The 19,311-nt window shown below is 43.8% G+C and overlaps 1 protein-coding gene across 4 annotated transcripts in view; it reads right to left on the bottom strand.

Moving 5' to 3' along the window:
• Nucleotides 1-2,652: 2,652 nt before the first annotated feature.
• Nucleotides 2,653-19,311, bottom strand: part of USP47 (ubiquitin specific peptidase 47) — a 107,476-nt gene continuing 90,817 nt past the window's right edge. For all 4 annotated transcript variants that reach the window (XM_053286441.1, XM_053286438.1, XM_053286437.1 and 1 more), the window contains 6 exons: nucleotides 14,661-14,776; nucleotides 13,227-13,345; nucleotides 12,302-12,432; nucleotides 11,597-11,644; nucleotides 11,177-11,307; nucleotides 2,653-4,130 (listed from right to left, as the gene is read on the bottom strand). In XM_053286441.1, the coding sequence (XP_053142416.1) occupies nucleotides 3,956-4,130; nucleotides 11,177-11,307; nucleotides 11,597-11,644; nucleotides 12,302-12,432; nucleotides 13,227-13,345; nucleotides 14,661-14,776 (720 nt within the window). In that variant the 3' untranslated portion in view covers nucleotides 2,653-3,955. The remainder of the gene's footprint in view (nucleotides 4,131-11,176; nucleotides 11,308-11,596; nucleotides 11,645-12,301; nucleotides 12,433-13,226; nucleotides 13,346-14,660; nucleotides 14,777-19,311) is intronic.

Here is a 19,311-nt window from a genome sequence, read left to right on the forward strand (position 1 = left end):
AGTGCTGAAGTTTTGTTTTTTTTAAATAGGCACTGCCATATCTATTCTATTAGGGAGCCAGTTCTGCTTTACACTGTAGTTTACAGTTCTACCACTTTTATCCATAGAAGGGTTTCCCAGATGTTGGACCACAACCATCATCCCCAGCCACAATGACACTCCCAAAGATGGAAACCCTGGTCCACACTTGTACTTTTACACGAACTCCTAGTATTGGGGACTTTTCAACAATTCTGCTGTTTAGTAAATAGCAGAAGGCTTAGATTAGTGATCTGAGCTGTTCAACCAAATTGCTATAAAATTCAAAAAGCAGATCTCTGTGAGTGATTAATTGTGGTTAGACCTTTTAGGTACCAATGGAGCGGGGGCTGGGGGGAGAGGTAAAGATATAATCCTAATACAGCTGGGTAATACATAACTAAGTTTATATAATGGTGTCTGATATTTGATTATCTATATACATATAGATTTACTATGTATATATTTGAGAGTTCAGGTTGCAAGCTCTATCCAGTAACCACTGCTGAGGCTTCCTGGGAAGTAAATATTAAACAAGCTGGAATTTTCTCCTGTAGCAAAGTCCCTATTTTGTGAGCTTGCCATCTAAGCGAGGGGCCATTGCTGCATTAACTATGGTGGTAAATTCATAAGAGCAGTTTCAGCATATTGCACAGCAAAATCTTCCTGTTACAGGCAAGGCACATGGAAAAGAGACTGAATTCCATTCAATTGGTCCCAAGACAGATAACCTTAGGTATGCCTCCTGGATAAGCTGGTGTTCCAGTACAATCCAACTCTACACTAGGCTGTTTCAGAGGTTCTCCGTGCCTTCCAGGGGCAGATGATTCAACAATGCCACTTTCTTGTGTGATGTTACCAGACCAGAAAGGGTGCATTTTACTGTAGAAAGAGCAGCAATGCCTTGGAAGTGTGTCATAGTGCCTGACTTCTCAAAGAAAAAGCAGTGTGGATGTACTGATGGTGTGTCATACACCAGTTTCACCAGCAGTCTCCTGAGGGCATTTGGTTTGAAGGATTGTTCCAAACACACACAGAAAAACTACTTTGCACCTGCAGACTGTGCTGGAATGCACCACCAGTATTCCAGATGGCCTTTTATATTCAATCTGCACTTCCATCTGGACGCTAGTAGAGAGTTTGTTGTCCACTTCCAAGTGCATATGTTTCAATATCTGCCATTCAGTCTTGATAGAATTTTAGAGTCCACATCATCTAGCCCACATTTTACTGAGGATATTAACAAGGATATCATGGGAAACTAAATGGTTTGCTGAAATCAAGACACACTATGTCCACAATATCCCAATCATCTATTAAGCAACTACAAAAAGATTGGTCTGGCACAACTTGTTCTTGTGAAATCCATGGTGGCTTCTAATAATACCACATTCTTTTCTAGGTGCTCACAGACTGAGTGCTTGCCAGGTATTGATGTCAAGCTGACAGGTCTTTAGTTTCCTAGATCCTCCTTTTTGTAGATGCAAATTCCTTTAGCACTTGGATACAATTCATCTAGAACACAGGTCAACCACATTTAAAATAGCTAGGTGTTCTCTTAGCTTTTCTGTCTGGATGAAGAGGCCCTTGGGAGAGCAGATAAAAAAACACTGGGAGGCAGCTGGATCATACAACTGATCCAAGCCTCCTAGAAAATCTCATACAGGGATCATGGCTCTCTTCTCTGCCTTGCCTTGGTTGAGGCTGGATGCCCTATGTGATAGGAAAGTTTTGTCATCAAGGGTCTTTCTTCCACTGCCATCTAAAGACAGATAAAGCAGAGATAAAAGTGGGGGCCCCTAAGGGACAGAATATCCCTTTCTGCAGCACTTTCTCTTCCATCATAGAGGCTGTCTCTAATGGATAGCAGCATGTCTTTAGAGAAAAGGCGGTTGAGTCTGTCTGCCTACCGTCTGACCTTGACTACCCCAGGGCAGGGGATGGTTAAGGAAGAACCAAGCTGGTGCCCAGAGAGGGCTCTAGGAATGGTGCTCCAAAGTAGCCCCTAGGTGCCTTGGAACAAGCCGTACCAGAAAAGGGGGGGGGGCAGGCTTCCACTTGGAACACACAATTGGCAAGAATAAACCATGCAATGATAATCTCCTCTACTGAAAAAATATCTGACTGATTGAACCATCTCCTAAATTAGTTTATTCTTAATCGGTCTTAAAAATCATGTCATAAGTGATATAAACATTTTGTTATAGAATCTTAGCTGAGAGGAGGCTGAATTTTCTTCCTATAATATAAAACCTGCTGATCATATTACTTAGAAGGATAGATATTCTTTTTTCTGCCCTTCAATTCCACATCCTCACAATGAAAGTGAAGGGGAAGAGGTGGCTCTCTTACAAGTCTGATCTGATTGGGACTTTGGAAATACTTAAAGGTCATGTTGAATATAAAACAAGTGACACAGGAATCTGCATTTGATAGTCCTTCCACAGTCCCATAATAGTTTTTATAGCTGCTGCATTCTCTGCAGTTCAAGTAATCACGTGGGCTAGTTAAGGTTGGAAAAACTTTACTTTTGGCGCTATACCATGAACACCCAAAGCTTTTTCTTTTGTAAAGTTGCTTTCCAGAAAACAATCCTATATTTTTCAGTATTTAAATAAGTCCAGAGAAATAGGATTAAAATAACAACAGAATGAACAAATGTTTTATTGGCATGTTCATTGTTGTAAACAGCATCTGGCATGGAAAAGTTTACCAAAACCTTTTATTGATTGATATAAATTAGATGGTTGTTTAAAAAAAAATCTTATATAGAATTGTTTGTAATTGATCTTATAATGCAGCAAAGCAAAAATCTTACTGTGTTCTAAGCTTTGCAATGAAATCATATTTACTGCATCAGTCTGCACCACATCCTGAACTACTGGAGAGTTTATATTGGGAGATGTTAAATGTCAACTTTTTAAAAAACTACATACAAAACTATGAATCAACTCCAGGAAAAATAAAAGTATGACTTGTAATGGTACTAGAAGATGCAAATCTGTAAGAGCCCAAAAACAGAATGTACAAAAAGTAGCTGAACAAAAACACCTCAAAAACTCATTAACAAGGGAAAATTACAAACCTAAGTACCCAGCATTGCCAAACATAAAATGAGTACAAATTTAAATAGACAGCTACATTTTAAATGTACACAGTGAATATTGATATGTGAAGAGAAATACCATAGCAAGCAGTTGAAATGTAGTTCTGCTAATTCAGAAGAGCAGAGTTGTATTTTATACACTGAATGAAACAGTGAGGTTGACTGCATCTCTAAACTAATAAAAATCAGTTGCCTTAAAACACTTCTGCAAAAATCAAATGCCACCTGCTGGTAATGGTAACCCCCCCCCCAATACTTTTTTCCAGATGTTCTTTTGTGGAAGAGAAATCTAATGTGATTCTGCTAAAAACATCCAGGGCTATAAGGGGCTGGGTTCTGTCAATTCCACCACTTTCAGTCCATTTCACTCTTTTCAAAAGGTCACTGTTACATTAACTTCAGAAATCTTCAATGAGGTAATGTGTGTATCAGTGAAACAAACAGAAAAGAATTCATTCATGGCCTTTGCACAGCTTTTATTATTAAGCTATGAGTATCTTGCTTGAGGCTAGCTTACTAGCTACTGCTATGTGCACACTGTCCTCGATATTTGCTCATTTCCCTCCCCCGCCCCGTTTTTGTATTTATTTTTTTAATTTGCACATCCCTTTTATCTTTACAGTACATTTGACTATAGTGCACAACATGATTCCAAGTCAAACAGTGACCTGACTGGGCACTGAGCTTCTGATTGGTAAAACTGCAGCCCAATCAGTGCTGGTGTCTTTACTTTACACCTAATGTCCTGCCATTAATGGCACTACACAGTAGTAGTGAACCTCTCTCGCTTAACAACAAAAAAATCCCACAGGGAAAATGCTGAAATAAATATCAGTCTTGAGTCAAATCTTTATTTGGCGCTCCGTCTAGATATATTTTTAGTGCTTTTTCTTTACGAGGGGAGTAGGTCACACGGTGTCCAGTTTTCTGAAGTCTGCTGCTTTCTTTTTTCATTAACTCATTTCTCTGTTCTTCTGTCAGTTCCACCATTTGTTCATTTTTATCCCTGGTATATAAACAAAACAATTGTAAATGCCATCTTTCCCCCCAACAAAAGCAAGTGCTATTTAAGAGTTAGCACATCTCAAACTCGGATATAGACACTGCCAGAGTTTTGAAGAAATATTTATCTTGCATAATTCTGGGCATATGGTGATGGTGATAGAGCTATGTATGCTGGATAAGATCATAGGACTATGTTCCATGTGGTTATTTTGTGATTAAGATATGGAGTGGGTAATTCTTGTGCCAAATCAAGATATCAGAGGTAATGTCAGGTTCTCTATAAATTGCTGAACCACCAGCAGAGACATTATTTTCAGTAGGTTTGGGGGGAGCAGGTGGATATTTCCTCAAGACTCCTTTCAATACACATATTCACAAATGATGTGTTGCCTGAACGAAGTTGTCAAAAATACTTTATACAGAATCTATGGAATCTGGTTTAAGTAATTCAAACTTCAAACACGTTGCATTGGCTCTAGGAGCCAGTCCACCCTCTGTTCCAACGCTCTGCTCTCCATGGGAGGGGCAAGCTCTCTGTCTCGCTTGCTCAATTCTCCTACTTGTCATTAGTGATGTGCACGGAACCACATCTTGCCGGTCCGGCACTGGGGAGGGGGGCTCTTTAAGGGCAGGGGAGGGTGTACTTTCCCCTTCTGCCGCTTCCCCCCGCTCCAGCGCTCCTGGTTTTGAATGCATTTGGGGCGGAAGGGCACCTCCCTGCCACCCCTTCCCCCATTCCTCAGCTAAAAGCTTCAAAAGGCTGACTGCGTGCGTGCATCACGTCCATGTGTCCCGTGCGCGCGCACGTCTGATGCACGCACACACAGGATGCACGCACATGATGTGTGTGGGCAGCATGCGCACGCGCAGTCAGCCTTTTGAAGCTTTTAGCTGAAGAACGGGGAAAGGGGCGGCAGGAAGGTACCCTGCCGCTCCAAAATGCGTTCAAAGCCAGGAGTGCTGGAGGGGGAAATGTGGCGCGTGGGAAAAAGCAGCACAGGGGGTGGTGGTAAGTACACCCTCCCCTTAAAGATCCACCCCCCCAGCGCCAGACCGGTCCAGAGGCCCTTAGAATGGGGTCCGGACCGGTCCAGAGGCCACCATGGGGTCACTAAGATAGCTCTCGCACCATCTTGTATGAGTTTGCCCACAACCCTGTTGACTAGGGGCATTGGGGGTGGGGAATGTATATAGTAGGCCCTTGTTTCAATTGTACTGAAATGCATCCCCTAGAGACACTCGCCCAATGCCTGCTCTGGAACAGAATCACGGAAATTCCCTCTTCCCTTCTATCGCAAACATATCCACCTGAGGAATGTCCCACATGGCAGTCAGATGGTCCAGGTGCGCTTGCTTGAGCTCCCATTTGTGATGTTTTGGGTTCTTGAATGTCCTGCTCAAATCGTCCACTATGATTTCCCCCACACCTTTGATGTGGATTGCTATCAGGAACACATTTTGGGAAATGCAAAAGTTCCAAAGTTGTGTGCTTAGTGCACATAGAGACCTCGAAACTTTCTCTCCCTGACGATGGACATAGGTGACCACTGTAGTATTGTCCATTTGAAGCTATACTGTGGAATCTTTAATCAGGGGCACAATTGACTTTACAGCCAAAAGCACCACCATCAGTTAAGGAAGTTGATATGCATCTTCTTATCAGGCTCTGTACCAGTGGACTGGAAAATAGCAAATGTAACACCAATTTTCAAAAAGGGATACAGGGGAGATCCGGGCAATTACAGGCCGGTTAGCTTAATGTCCTTTCCAGGCAAACTGATGGAAAGCATTCTCAAGGATAAAATTCTAAAGCACATAGAAGAACAGGCCCTGCTGGTGGAGAACCAGCATGGCTTCTGCAAAGATAAATCTTGCCTCACAAATGTTTTGAAGTTCAAAGAAGAGTGTCAACAAGTGTGTGGATAAAGGTGATCCAGTTAACAAAGTATACCTGGACTTCCAAAAAGCTTTCAACCAAGTTCCTCATCAAAGACTCTTGAGGAAACTTAGCAGTCATAGGATAAGGGGTCAAGTAAATGTGTGGATTGCTAACTGGTTGAAGGAAAGGAAACGGGGTAGGGATAAATGGAGAGTTTTCACAATGGAGGAAAAAAGATGTAGGGTCCCCCAGGGATCTGTACAGGGACTGGTGCTTTTTAATTTAATCATAAATGATCTAGAAGTTGTAGTGAGCAGTGAGGTGACCAAGTTTGCAGATGATATCAAACTCTTTCGGGTAGTGAAATCCAAAACAGATTGTGAGACGCTTCAAAAGGATCTCTCCAAACTGGGTAAGTGGCCGACAAAATGGCAAATGCGTTTCGATGTTGGCAAGTGTAAAGTGATGCACATTGGGATGAAAAACCCCAGCTTCAAGTATACACTGATGGGATCTGAGCGGTCAGAGACTGACCAGGAGAGGGATCAGCTCACTGAAAGTGTCGATTCAATGTGCAGCAGCTGTGAAAAAGGCCAATTCCAATCTACAGATCATTAGGAAGGGGAATGAAAATAAAACTGCTAATATTATAATACCCTTATACAAATCTATGGTGCGACCACACTTGGAATACTGCATACAATTCTGGTCACTACATCTAAAAAAGGACATTGTAGAACTCAAAAAGGTGCAGAAGAGGGCAACCAAGATGATCAGGGGCCTAGAGCACCTTCTTTATGAGGCAGGACTACAACACCTGGGGCTATTTAGTTTAGGAAAAAAGACGAAAGTGGGGAGACATGATAGCAGTCTATAAAATCATGCATGGTGTGGAGAAAGTGTATAGAGAGCAATTTCTCTCTCACACACACATACAACACTAGAACCAGGGGTTACCCCATTAAATTAATTGCCACAAAATTTAGGACCAACAAACGGAAGTACTTTTCCACACAATGCATAATCCACTTGTGGAATTCTCTGCCACAAGATGTGGTGACAGCCAACAACCTGGATGGCTTTAAGAGGAGATTGGATAACTTCATGGAGGAGAGGTCTGTCAATGGCTACTAGTTGGAGGGCTATAGGCCACCTTCAACCTCAGAGGCAGGATGCCTCTGAATACCAGTTGCAGGGAAGTAACAGCAGGAGAGGGGGCATACCCTCAACTCCTGCCTGTAGACTCCTGGTGGGCCACTGTGTGAAACAGGATGCTGGACTAGATGGGCCTTGGGCATGATCCAGCAGTGTTCCATTGTTGTGTTGTCCACAAGCCTCAAGTCTGATGGTTCCTTCAATGAGCTCCCCAACCTGTCAAGGAGGCGTTTGTTGTCACCTACCTTGTCGAAGTTGGAGGTTTGAAAGGTGTGTCTTGAAGCAAGTTCTGTCACACCTTCCACCATCATAAGGAATTTAGAATGGGTTGGAGAACTTCCAGCAGCATTTGCTGACTGTCCACATTTGGGCGGAATGACTTCAGAAACCATAGTTGTAATTGCCGCATACGTAGGCGGGTAATTAAGACTGTTGCCTTGCAACAGGCCATAAGGCCGAGTAATCTTTGTACTTGTTTGACCCATTGTAGCAGCTGGATCTCGAATGCTTCTGCTAGGGAACAGAAGTAAAGATAACACTCTTGTGGTATATAAGCCTGTTTTGACAGCGTGTCCAGCACTGCTCCAACATAATCTCATGATTTTGCTGGTTGCAGTTTCGACTTGTCTCAGTTGACCTGGAACTCGAAGTCTTTCAACAGTGTCAGGACATACTGGATTTAGGACTCCAATTCTGCCTTAACCTGATATACCAGGAGCCAGTCCTCCAGGTATGGAAACACGACAATCCTCTGTGTGCGTAGGTAAGCTATAACTGCTGCCATACACTTGGTAAACACCCTTGGTGCTGTAGACAAACCAAAGGGCAGGGCCCTGTACTGTGCTTCCTATGGTGAATCATACGTACTTCCAGTGGATGTGTTGAATCTCTATCTGAAAATAGGCATCTTTGATATCTTACATAGCAAGCCATTCCTCCCTGGTGAGGAGTGGAAGGATTCCTTACAGCACTGTCATATGAAGCTTGCGCCTATCGATGTATTGATTGATGCTGCAGAGATCCATGATTGCCCTGATCTCAACATCTAATTTTAGAATGAGGAAATAACGCGAGTAGAATCCCTTCAGCCAGTCTGTCCACCGCACTGGCACTATCGCTCCCTTCCCCAACAACGTTTGTATCTCTTCCCATAAAACATAAGCTGGGGGAGTGATCTTCATGCCCTCGAAGCTTGGCAAAGTTTCGAACTCAACTACATAACCCAAGTTGATAACTTTTAAGACCCACTGGACTGATGTTATCTGGTGCCATGCTGGAGAATGACTGGCTAGTCTGATGACACCGAGTGGCAAAGCAGGTATTACAGGCGTGCCACTGACAGCCAGTACATCAGTGTTCAAAACTCTGGCAGGCAATGATGGAATGTGCAGTGGACAATCTGGGGAATCAAAGATCCCTTTGATGCTTGGAGGCATCTTTTCCAGGACAGGGTCCCTGGTTTCTGTTTTTTTGTCCAAGGTTCTTCTTGTGGTATGGCTTATATCAGGACCCCCAGATGTTGGACTACAACTCCCATCATCCCCAGACATGGCCTTTGTGGCTGAGGATGATGGGAGTTGTAGTCCAACAACATCTGGGGGCCCAAGGTTAAGAAACCCTGACTTATATTGTTTATTTTGTTCTTCACATTCCGGTAAATTTTGACTTCTTTGAAGTCTCCATAGTTGAGTCTGTTGAATCACTAAAGAGACCTTTGCCATCGAATGGCAGATTTTCAACACAATCTCTCAGATCATTTTGCAGGGTCGACGAATGTAACCAGGCATGACGCCTGAGAGAGACTGCAGTGGTCATTGTCCTTGATTCAGTTTCCGCCAAGTGTTTAAATGTACTTAGCTGCTGTTTGGTAAGTTCAGCTGATCTGCTCAGTGTCGCTTCATATTTAGACCTGAATTCCTCTGGTTTTAATGAGGAGAGTTCATTTTGTAAAGAGTCCCACAGACAATAATTATAATGAGCCATACAGGCCACATAATTCGCAATGTGAATGGATAAGCTCACAGTCGAGTGAACACGGCGTCCCAAAATGTCTAGCTTTCTACCTTCTTTATCTGAAGGGGTGGTATGGTGGTGGCCCGACTTAGATGAGGCTGCACATTCTATTACTAAAAAGTTCCAAGTAGGGTGCTTTAAAAAGGTAAGCATTCTCCTCCTCTTAGATATGGTATAAACTCTCTAGCCGCTTAGAAGTTGGAGTAGAGGTTTACAGGACTTCCCATGCTGTCTTGGCTGCTTTTGAAATAACTGGTAACATGGGCAAAGCGACAGGTTGCATAGATGGCAGTGCGGCCATCATTTTGTAAACGGGGTCCTCCAGGACTGGCATTGGTTGTTTTATTTGCAAACCTAGAAACTCAGCCATTTGCTGTATCTTTTTAGGGTAAGATTTCATTTCCTTGTTAGGCGTGGTGGAAAGTGTGGGTGGCACATCCGATGGATGATCCAAAGGATGCTCCGGTATTCCCCCTTCACCATCAGGTCCAGACAAGTCAGAGGAATCATAAGAGTTGTCAGATGGTATAAAGACTCCTTCTGGAATGGATACTGGAGCACTCCCTGAGTGTGCAGGCAGAGGTGGGTGTGAGCTATCTCCAACAGGAGGTGTAATTGGATGTGGAGGCATGGACAGAGCCGCAGGCTCAGCAGGTACATCTGCAGAAAGAGGAGTAGTCTGAATACCCTGGTTCACTCCCACGGTCACCGCAAGCAAAGGTTGAGATAGGTCAGTCGCCAGGATTTTAGACTATACATGCATAGACCCTGATTTCGATATTGAAGCCGTTGATGTCAATCTTGGTACCGAACCGATAGCTGTCGACGTCGACTCCAGCCTCAGAAGATGCAGGGCATCGCCATACAAAGCCGTTCAATTTTGGATCAATTTTTCAGTTTGTTTTGAAAACAATTTACGGATCTTACAAGCGGCAGGAACATGCTGTTCACCCAAACACAGCAGCCACAGGTCATGTTCATCAGTAGTAGGTAATTTCGCTCTACCCTGAGAGCAACGTTTGTAAGTGGTAGTTTTTTCTGCTCCCTCTATTCAACTGGCAAAGCCGTAGAATAACGCAAACAAATCTGATGTCCAGGAAACCAAAGAATATTAACTACAGTCCATAGTAAAAAAAACCCAGTAAAATTCAATCCAATAATGCTTTCTTTTCCAAATATTGAAGAGAAATAACCCGAAGGTCTCAACACATCAGCTGTCGAAAAGAAACTAAATTAAAATGGCACCCGACTGCCGGAAAAAGGAAGGCACTGAGCACATGCACAGCAGTGGGGACACCAGAGAGGAGCGATTTAATCCATCTGGAAGGTCCCTGCACAGGTGCAGTAACCCATTTTTCATGATAACAACGAATCACTTCCAGATCCTGAGAATTGTCGAGCCCTGAAATAACTGTATGCCGGCATACACACATATGCAGAACACAGCATGCAAGACCATTACATCTGTCAGACTCACTATAGTAATATGTTCACAGGGGAACATATCTAAATCATGACACTGTTGACAATAGATGAAGTTGCATAGTCTTAGAGCCTGTATTTTCAGCCACCATTCCTGTGTAACTGCTGTAGCAATTAATGGACTACTTGCTGCAATAATATAGCCACACATATCATGTGTGCATAATAGCACTGGTTCCCACAAAGGTTGTTCCATTTTATTCCTGCCTAGATACAGGTCCAGTGATGGTCATGGTGACTCCCCAAATACTATCAGCGCATGAAGACTAATGTCAGATATCCACATTTTGAAAGACGTTTAAAGCACACCTGTTCACACCAGCTAGTTTAACCAGTGGTGTGGTGAGTGGGGGTAGAGGAGAGAAGAGGAGGGCAGGCACAATCCATGGCTCTTTCTTGATTCTATAAACCAGCATTCCAAAGCTTGGGGCGGTGGGGGGTGGGGGGGATCCGTCCTCAGCTTTATGTTGACTGCTAACACTAACATTTCCAAAAGGGGTTTTAAAAACAAGATATACCTATAAAATATCACTGCTCCATCATCACAAATGTAGAGTGGCCATACATTCAGTGTAGAAACCTTAGGATTCCAGTCCAAATCCTGATGTATCTCTAGAACCGAGATCTCACATGGAAATGTTCCTCTGCCCTGGAAAGAACAAAGTACCTCAGCAAAAATAACGTTTATATCAAGAGTGTACTGTATGGTCCCAAACCCAGTCTATAAGTGTAAACATAGTCTTCTTAAGACCGTACATAACAACCCTCTTAATTTAGCTCTCTGCTCCTGATTCAACCCCTCCCCACCAAAAAAAGAATGGGCCTTTTGCTTGCTGCAGTACAAGGTCAGGAACAGCGTGGCATTGCTTGCACACCTGGATGGGAGTTCATGTGCACAAAGGTGAAACAATGCAATATGAAGGAAGAAATCAACTCACCTTTGCAAACTCAATATTTTCTACAGGGATTCCACTTATTTCACAAAGCTGTCAAAACAAGAAAATTTAAGTTCCAGGAGAATCATGGACAGAAAACCAAGCTTATATTGCATATATTGAATTTTCATTTGTAAATTTTAAGTCTGTACATGCTCTGACTTCATATTTAAGTGCAACCCGCCCTTCAAAGAAACCCCACAAAATAATTCCCAATAATTAAGCAGTTAAAAGTGAAGCCAAAGCAGTGCAAAGTCCTTCAAACCTAGCCCATGACAGTCCAAAAGGAAATCACTGCAGACACTACTGAAAGCTGTCAAAAAGACCCAATAACAGACTCTCCCCGACTCCCTGCACTCTTCCCTACTGGTATGGACTGCTGTGGTCACCACTGTGTTCCGTTTCCATTGTGAATCCTAGAAGTCTGCACTCTCTCAGCCCAAATATCATTTCTCTGTTCAGTCTTTTAGTGTGAAAAGTTAACTATTTTACACACATACACAAAATGAACTTTTTATAAAGCTGAAAATTAAACTGATAATATATACAGTTGACTTGAAGTGCTTGTTAGAGTAATGGTGGAGAAAAAGATATTAATAATAATAAAAAAAAGAACTTTCGTTAATGACTAGGGTGATTTTCTCCTGAAATGTTCCCAGCTAGGTATGACTTTCAAGACAGAAGCCTGTTAATTTAATATTAATTCACCTTTTCTTTTAACTCATCAACACTGCTGCTCTCCAAAACTACTTCCTGAAAAGAATCTAGCTTCATCTTCGATGGTCTCCATTTTCTTGACAGAACAGCAAGCTGTGACATAGATTTCATCTTTTCTGGTCCTACAAAATTGATTTAGGTGGCTGTAAGAGCTTTCAGTAAGATATTTCAAATATATGCATAGAATTCAATACGTATGTACTTTAAATACAACCTATTCACAAGCTTATTATTTCAGGACACTCAATAGCCAGGGAGTCAAACTGAACCTGAATTCAAGGACTGGTTCAGAGAAGTTCTCTCAGTGAACAGAAACTGAATCTGAAATCAAAATCTCAAGTTTGACTTGAACCAGAACCAGAACAGAACCCTCAAACAAAACCAAAAAATGTCTGTCCGCTGTCAGCTGTAAATTATTAATCTTGTTATTCATTTTATGTAACCCATCCTGCATTATTGCTGTGCTATAGCATGCAAATAAAGTTGAACTTGAACACCGCTAATGTCTTATTTGCACTGTCTGCTGTACGATATTCCCCTTAGGGGATGGGGCTGTAGCTCAGTGGTGGAGCATCTGCTTGCATGCAGAAGCTCCCAGGTTCAATCTCTGGCATCTCCAGGTAGGGCTGGGAGGAACTCCTGCCTGAACTCTTGGAGAGTGACTGCCAGTCAGTGTAGACCAGGCCTGCTCAACCTAGGCCCCCCAGCTGTTTTTAAACTACAACTCTAATAATCCCCAGCCAAAGTGTCCAATAGCCAGGGATTATGGGAATTGTAGGCCAACAGCTGCAGGAGAGCCAAAGTTGAGCAGCCCTGGTATAAATGGACTCACAGTATAAGGCAGTTTCCTGTGTTCCTAAGCTAAAATGACAATCATTTTGCTGATTACTGCATTTGAACTATGTAATGTTATTACCATCAAGTATTTCCAGGAAGACTTCCCAGTTACTTGAAATATTAATATCTTCTTCATAAACATGATAATCCAGAAACACAGTGCCTGGATTTTTCCAGGTCTTCTTTCTTAGACGAAACCTAGAGGGGGGAAATGTGCATAACATTTTAGCATTTGTTTATAGATATTAAATTTAGTCATAATAAGCCATAATCAATGCTAAATCTACAACATTTAATTTGAACCTGCAGTTTTGTTTACATTGAGTAAAGGGTATGCTTTCTACTGGAAGGAGCTAACAAAGTCTATCATCATTTATATGCTGTTTTCAGGATATAATTTTTTTTATATTTGTTGAATTTTTGTATTCAACAAAAAGTTCTCAAAACAAAAGAAAAGAAATGGCAGGGTAATTTCCCGTCCCAATGGGGCTCACAGTCTAAAAAAAGGAGGGACACTAGCAACAGCCGCTGGGCCATAGGCTATGCTTGGATGAATAGGTATAGTTACTCTCCCCCTGCCAAGTATCTGAGAGACCAGACTCTGAAAGGGACTTCTTTGCTCAGTTAGCAGCCAAAGCTAAATGAAAGAAAGCACAAGCCCTTTAGCAGTCACACAGAGCCTTTATTTCTTCAGAGTACCAAGTTTAAGTCTTCTAGAACACAATATATGATGGAAAAAACTGGTGCAAAGATTGTCAGTGGGGCTATTTTCACAAGCAGCAAAAATTGGGCTAAGAGAGCCTAGCTTGATTTTTGCTGCTCGTGTAAACCACTGGCTTACAAGCGGAGGCTTACAAGCGGCTAGCCCACTTTTGTAGCCCTCCCCTAAGCCCGGGTTTGCGGAGTGAGCGCACCGCAAACCCAGGCTTCCCGATTGTGAGTAGCTGCGGCTACTCACGGGTAGACCCCCGGAGGGGAGGTGAAAAGCCGCCTTCTGGCTCCGGGGTCTCCCCAGTATGCCCTGCGCACTTGCGCAGGGCATACTGGAGCTTCCGGGGGCCACGTGGCCCCCGAGGTCCCCAGCCCCCACCAGCTCTGTCACGGAGCCAGCAATCATGTGGGTGGCTGATCCGGCTGCCCAGGGCTCCCTCCCTGATTGAGAGCAGGCTTAGCCCGCTCTCCCCGCTCTGCTGCAGAAACTGGGTCTCACTGATTGTAAGATCTGGCTCAGTATGTTTTACATTTGACTCCTAAATAGCAAAAGGTGTGACAATAACAATTTATTTCAACTATCAGAAACAAAACAGGGAATTTTGACGACCAATGAAAGTGACCAGTAGAGCTATTTCCCATGTCAGAACATATTGCCTAGAGATGTGATTATATGCAGACATACTAATAACAAACAGCTGGGATTACCCCCACATCTCATTTTAAAGAGACATTCAGTGGCACTATCTTGTAAGCATCTTGAGTTACCAGGCTAGAACTACTTCACTGTAGTGCTCTTTACCTATCAACAGTCAGATCCAGCCCACATTGCTCCCTGAGCTGAGTAAGTAGTTCTTCTTTTGACTGTCGAACAGTCATTCCTTTAGCAAAAACAGAATCTAGAAGAAACTTGCAAGGCTGTGAACAAATTTAAAATGTATTAGTACTAGTCATGCTAATTTGACTCGGGGGGGGGCGCAGGAGAAAATGAAAAAAGGAACATTGGTTACTCACTGTGAAGGCTTCTTCTTGCTCCTGGATTTATGGACCTCTCACATGAGTTACCCTTCCCATGTGCTCAAGAAAGCAGGACTATACAAATTCAAAGAAACCTTAACCCTTCCCAGTTCATAGTAGTCAAGTCCAAGATAAGGAGAGAAGTGTGAGAATAAAAAACAGAAGGAAACACACCAGTATGCGCCACTGACACCTGGACGGGTGGGTCAAGATGTCCTCAAATCCAGCAGCAAGAAGCAGCCTTCACGGTGAGTAACCAATGCTCCTTTCTCTGCTGCTGGATGAGGACATCTCATGTAGGACATACCACAGCTAAGAACCCCGGGTGCAAGCATCAGCATCTACTGGGTAGGAAGAACCTGTTGGGGACACGTCTGCCAAAGGCTGCCTGTGAGGAGCAATGGAAGTCGAGCTTTTAGTGTCATGTGAAAGTGGAGGGTGATGTCCAGGTGGCTGCTTTGCAGATTTCTGAAAGTGGTGCATTAGTAGAGAATGCAGCTGATGTTGCCACTGATCTCGCAGAGTGTGCTGTGATGTGCAGAGGTGGTCACAGGTGTTATACTTCATGGGCTAACGCAATACAGGCCTTAATCCATCTGGCTATGGCAGTGTTGGATATCTTCTGACCCACAGAGGAAGGCAGAAATGAAACAAATAAGGTGCCTGTGGAGTGAAAGGAAGCCATGCGGGACAGGTACACCTTTAAACAATGGTGGAATTTGAGTTTATGCCAGGTTTTTTCTAAGGCATAGATGGGCTTCAGGCAAAATAATGGCTGGACTAAGTCCTGACAGTGGTGAAATATGGAAGCTACTTCAGGCAGAAAGCAAGAGTCCAGGATGAGGCATATTGAGTCAGGTGTGGGGGGAAATGCAAAAATTGAGATTGACAGACAATGTGCGCAGTTCTGAGACACGTCTAGCCAATGTGATAACCACAAGGAATGCCAGTTTAAAGGAGAGAATGCGTAGCAGTATCGACCTGATGGGCTCGAAGGTTGGCTTGTGATGCATGGGAAGAACTTCATGCAAGTCCCAGGATGGGAACCTGTGTACAGTGGGAGGTGAAAGTAGTGAGGTAACTCTATGCATTCAAGATGAGGATAAGAGTGTAGGCCTTGAGTGGATGATATGGATGGTAGACTTGCCAGCAAAGAGAGGAGAGCTGGTCTTGTGGTAGCAAGCATGACTTGTCCCCATAGCTAAGCAGGGTCTGCCCTGGTTGCATATGAATGGGAGACTTGATGTGTGAGCACTGCAAGATATTCCCCTCAGGGGATGAAGCGGCTCTGGGAAGAGCAGAAGGTTTCAAGTTCCCTCACTGGCTTCTCCAAGATAGGGCTGAGAGAGATTCCTGCCTGCAACCTTGGAGAAGCCGCTGCCAGTCTTTGTAGACAATACTGAGCTAGATAGACCAATGGTCTGACTCAGTATATGGCAGCTTCCTATGTTCCTATGTTAAGGATGCTTGACTGACTGTGTTAGCTTTCAGGCCCTTATCAAGACCATCCTGTAAGGAGCTCAGGGAGGCTGCAGTCTGCTCCGAGAGCTTATGATGTCAGCACCATCTGAGAAAAACTTGCCAGGTGGACTGGTAAATGTGGTTAGTAGTCTCTCCTGTATACAAGAATAGTGACATACAACTCTAACTTGTAACCATGGTGGATGGTGTTGAGTACCCACTGATTTGGCATGTTGACTTCCCATGTGTGGAAGAAGTCCGAGAGGCGACTTCGGGGTTCTCTATCCCTGGATGGAATGCCAGGGTCTTTTGGGATAGCATCAGGATATTCAAGGTTTGGCTGGTCTAGAACTACCTTCTGGGATGTGGATCTTGGGAGTCATACCTCGAGATGGCAGAGGAGTTGGAAGGGGTGCTTTGACGCTCTCTTCCTTTGCTTTTTAGACTTTTTTGCTTTTATATTCTTATCGGCTTTCCTATGCTTACATTTTTTCTTTTGCTTTTTAGGAGCACTTGACAATGAAGAAGAGGACAAGGAGAAGGAGCAGGATTCCCTGTCTCTGGTCAGGGTTTTTTTAACATTTAGCAAGCTTTCACTGTCAGACAACATTTCAATGGCCCCCTGAAACGAGGCCTGCCACGCTGGTAGGACTTCTCAGGGAAGCAAAGGTACAAGAGGCAGGGTGGGATGGTCGGTGGGGAGTGTGGGCAGGAAGACCCAGGTCTCATCGGTTCTGGAGATAGGTTGGGATCTGCTAGTCCAACTCACTGTTTGGGCATCCTGGCAGGAGCAGCTGCGAGCAAGTACCTTTCCCACCAATCGCCAGGCCCTTCTTGGCCTTGCTTGTGGTCTTTCTCTGGCATTATGGAGTCATGGCCAGCAGGCGGCAGCATCATCATCTTCGTCAACAGAGGCACACTGCTGTAGCTGGTCAAGCCAAGGGTTGGTGAGCTCAAGGAGTGGGCCTGTATGCAGCGCATTCATTGTGTGAGGTGCTGCTGGAGGCAAGTCCGCTCGACATGGCTTTCTGGGAGGCCACATGGTGGGCAGAGCAAGGCCCAGCACGCCCACCAGAATGCTAAAGAGCCACAGCGGCAGGGTGGAAAGATGCTTTGGCATACTGGATTCTGCTGGGACTGGTGGGGAGGACCTGTTGTGCCTGGGCCCAGAATGGAGATTGGCTGGGCCTGGACCTTCCAAAGGGTCAGGGCCACTTCCTTCTAAATGAGAGCAATGGCAAAGAGTGGGTGGATATCAGTTCGCTAGCAGCAGAGGAACATGTCACCGTTTGTAGGTGAGGTATCCTCGGAGGAGGAAAGGAGGAATTCTTGTTCCCTTTGGGGAGAAAGATGTTCCAGGTTTTGCCTGGCATCTGTGCCATAGAAGGCCAAGGGACAGCAAAGAGGAGAGATAGGAGGGTGTTTGGTTTTTTTTAATTTTTGCTTTTAAAGCAATAGATTAAAGAACCAAGTGGGAAAAGATGAGGGTATACAGAAGAAAAAAGGATATTAGAAAAAGTCTTGGCTAAAAGGAGAAGACTGTCTCTGGAGCAGGATGCAGGACTAGAAGAACTGGGGATGCTTCTCCTTCCCAGGCTCATAAAGCAGCTTCTCCTCCTCCTCCTCCTCCTCCTCCTCCTCCTCCTCCTCCTCCTCATATCATCATCATCTCCTCCTCCTCATCATCATATCATCATCATCTCCTCCTCCTCATCATATCATCATCATCTCCTCCTCATCATCATCTTATATCCCGCTCTTCCTCCAAGGAGCCCAGAGCAGTGTACTACATACATAAGTTTCTCCTCACAACAACCCTGTGAAGAAGGCTAGGCTAAGAGAGAAGTGACTGGCCCAGAGTCACCCAGCAAGTTTTATGGCTGAATGGGGATTTGAACTTGGGTCTCCCCAGTCCTAGTCCAGCACTCTAACCACTATACCACACTGGCTCTTCTAACCACCTAGAGCTTTTGGAGTCAGGCGGTGTACACATAAAATAAAATAAAAATAATTTGCATAGCCCTGCCTTCTGGAGCACATGGAAAGGATAACCCACGTGTGATGTCCTCATTGAGCAGCAGAGAATATTGTTTCTCTCCACCACAGAAGGTGGCACTATGACGTACACAAGACTGCTGCCACATCCAATGTTGAGTTCTCCCCCTCAACAACATAGTAAAAATTACTCATGTGCTGCTGTCATTTCTCTCCTACTACCACAATATTATTTATGGCAGGCATTCTAGTCCAGAGAGCCTGTTAAATGTCTTCATTCAAGCACAGAAAACCAAGGGAAATGCTACAACCAAGCTCACATTCCTGATGAAATGTACCATTCACTCCCCACCCGCTTTGGATGAACACTCTTCCAATTCTCATTTCACTCTTCATTCCTACCCCTCCTGCCAAAGTTTCTGTTCAGACTTTCCCTTCCCAACAATGCATTCACATGTTCTTCCGCCCAAATTAATGCTTGATCTGTGTAGGTGCACCAATTCACCTAGGTGCAAATTCCCCCAGAAAATTGGGGGGAGAAAAATCCCGAAAAAAGGAACCAGGATACCAGACTGTGCCTACAACTTCCTCATACAAGTGCCAGACACAGCTGAGATGAAATGCTGGCATGTACGCACCTGATATTTCTATAGGTTGATAAATCAGAATAATATACATGTAGAAAAATGATTACTTTGCAATGTATGAATTGCAGTGCAAGAATATATTTCACCAAGACTGTGATGTTTGATTAACCATTGTTAGCACTGTCTACCTGGTTTATCCTACATTGGGAAACATATTAATGGCACACTTTATATCTTAAATACGTGCTTTCCCTATGAATTAATTTTTGCATGTAAAACTACTCTAAATGCCCCTCAGTGGATTCAGAAATTAAGAGAAATCTCCCCCCACCACCTCAATACACACATAAGCCCACCTTTAAATGTTAGAATATTCAATTATTTTTAGGAGCA

This window comes from Hemicordylus capensis, chromosome 1 (genome assembly GCF_027244095.1).
Source record: "Hemicordylus capensis ecotype Gifberg chromosome 1, rHemCap1.1.pri, whole genome shotgun sequence".
Taxonomy (NCBI): Eukaryota; Metazoa; Chordata; class Lepidosauria; order Squamata; family Cordylidae; genus Hemicordylus; species Hemicordylus capensis.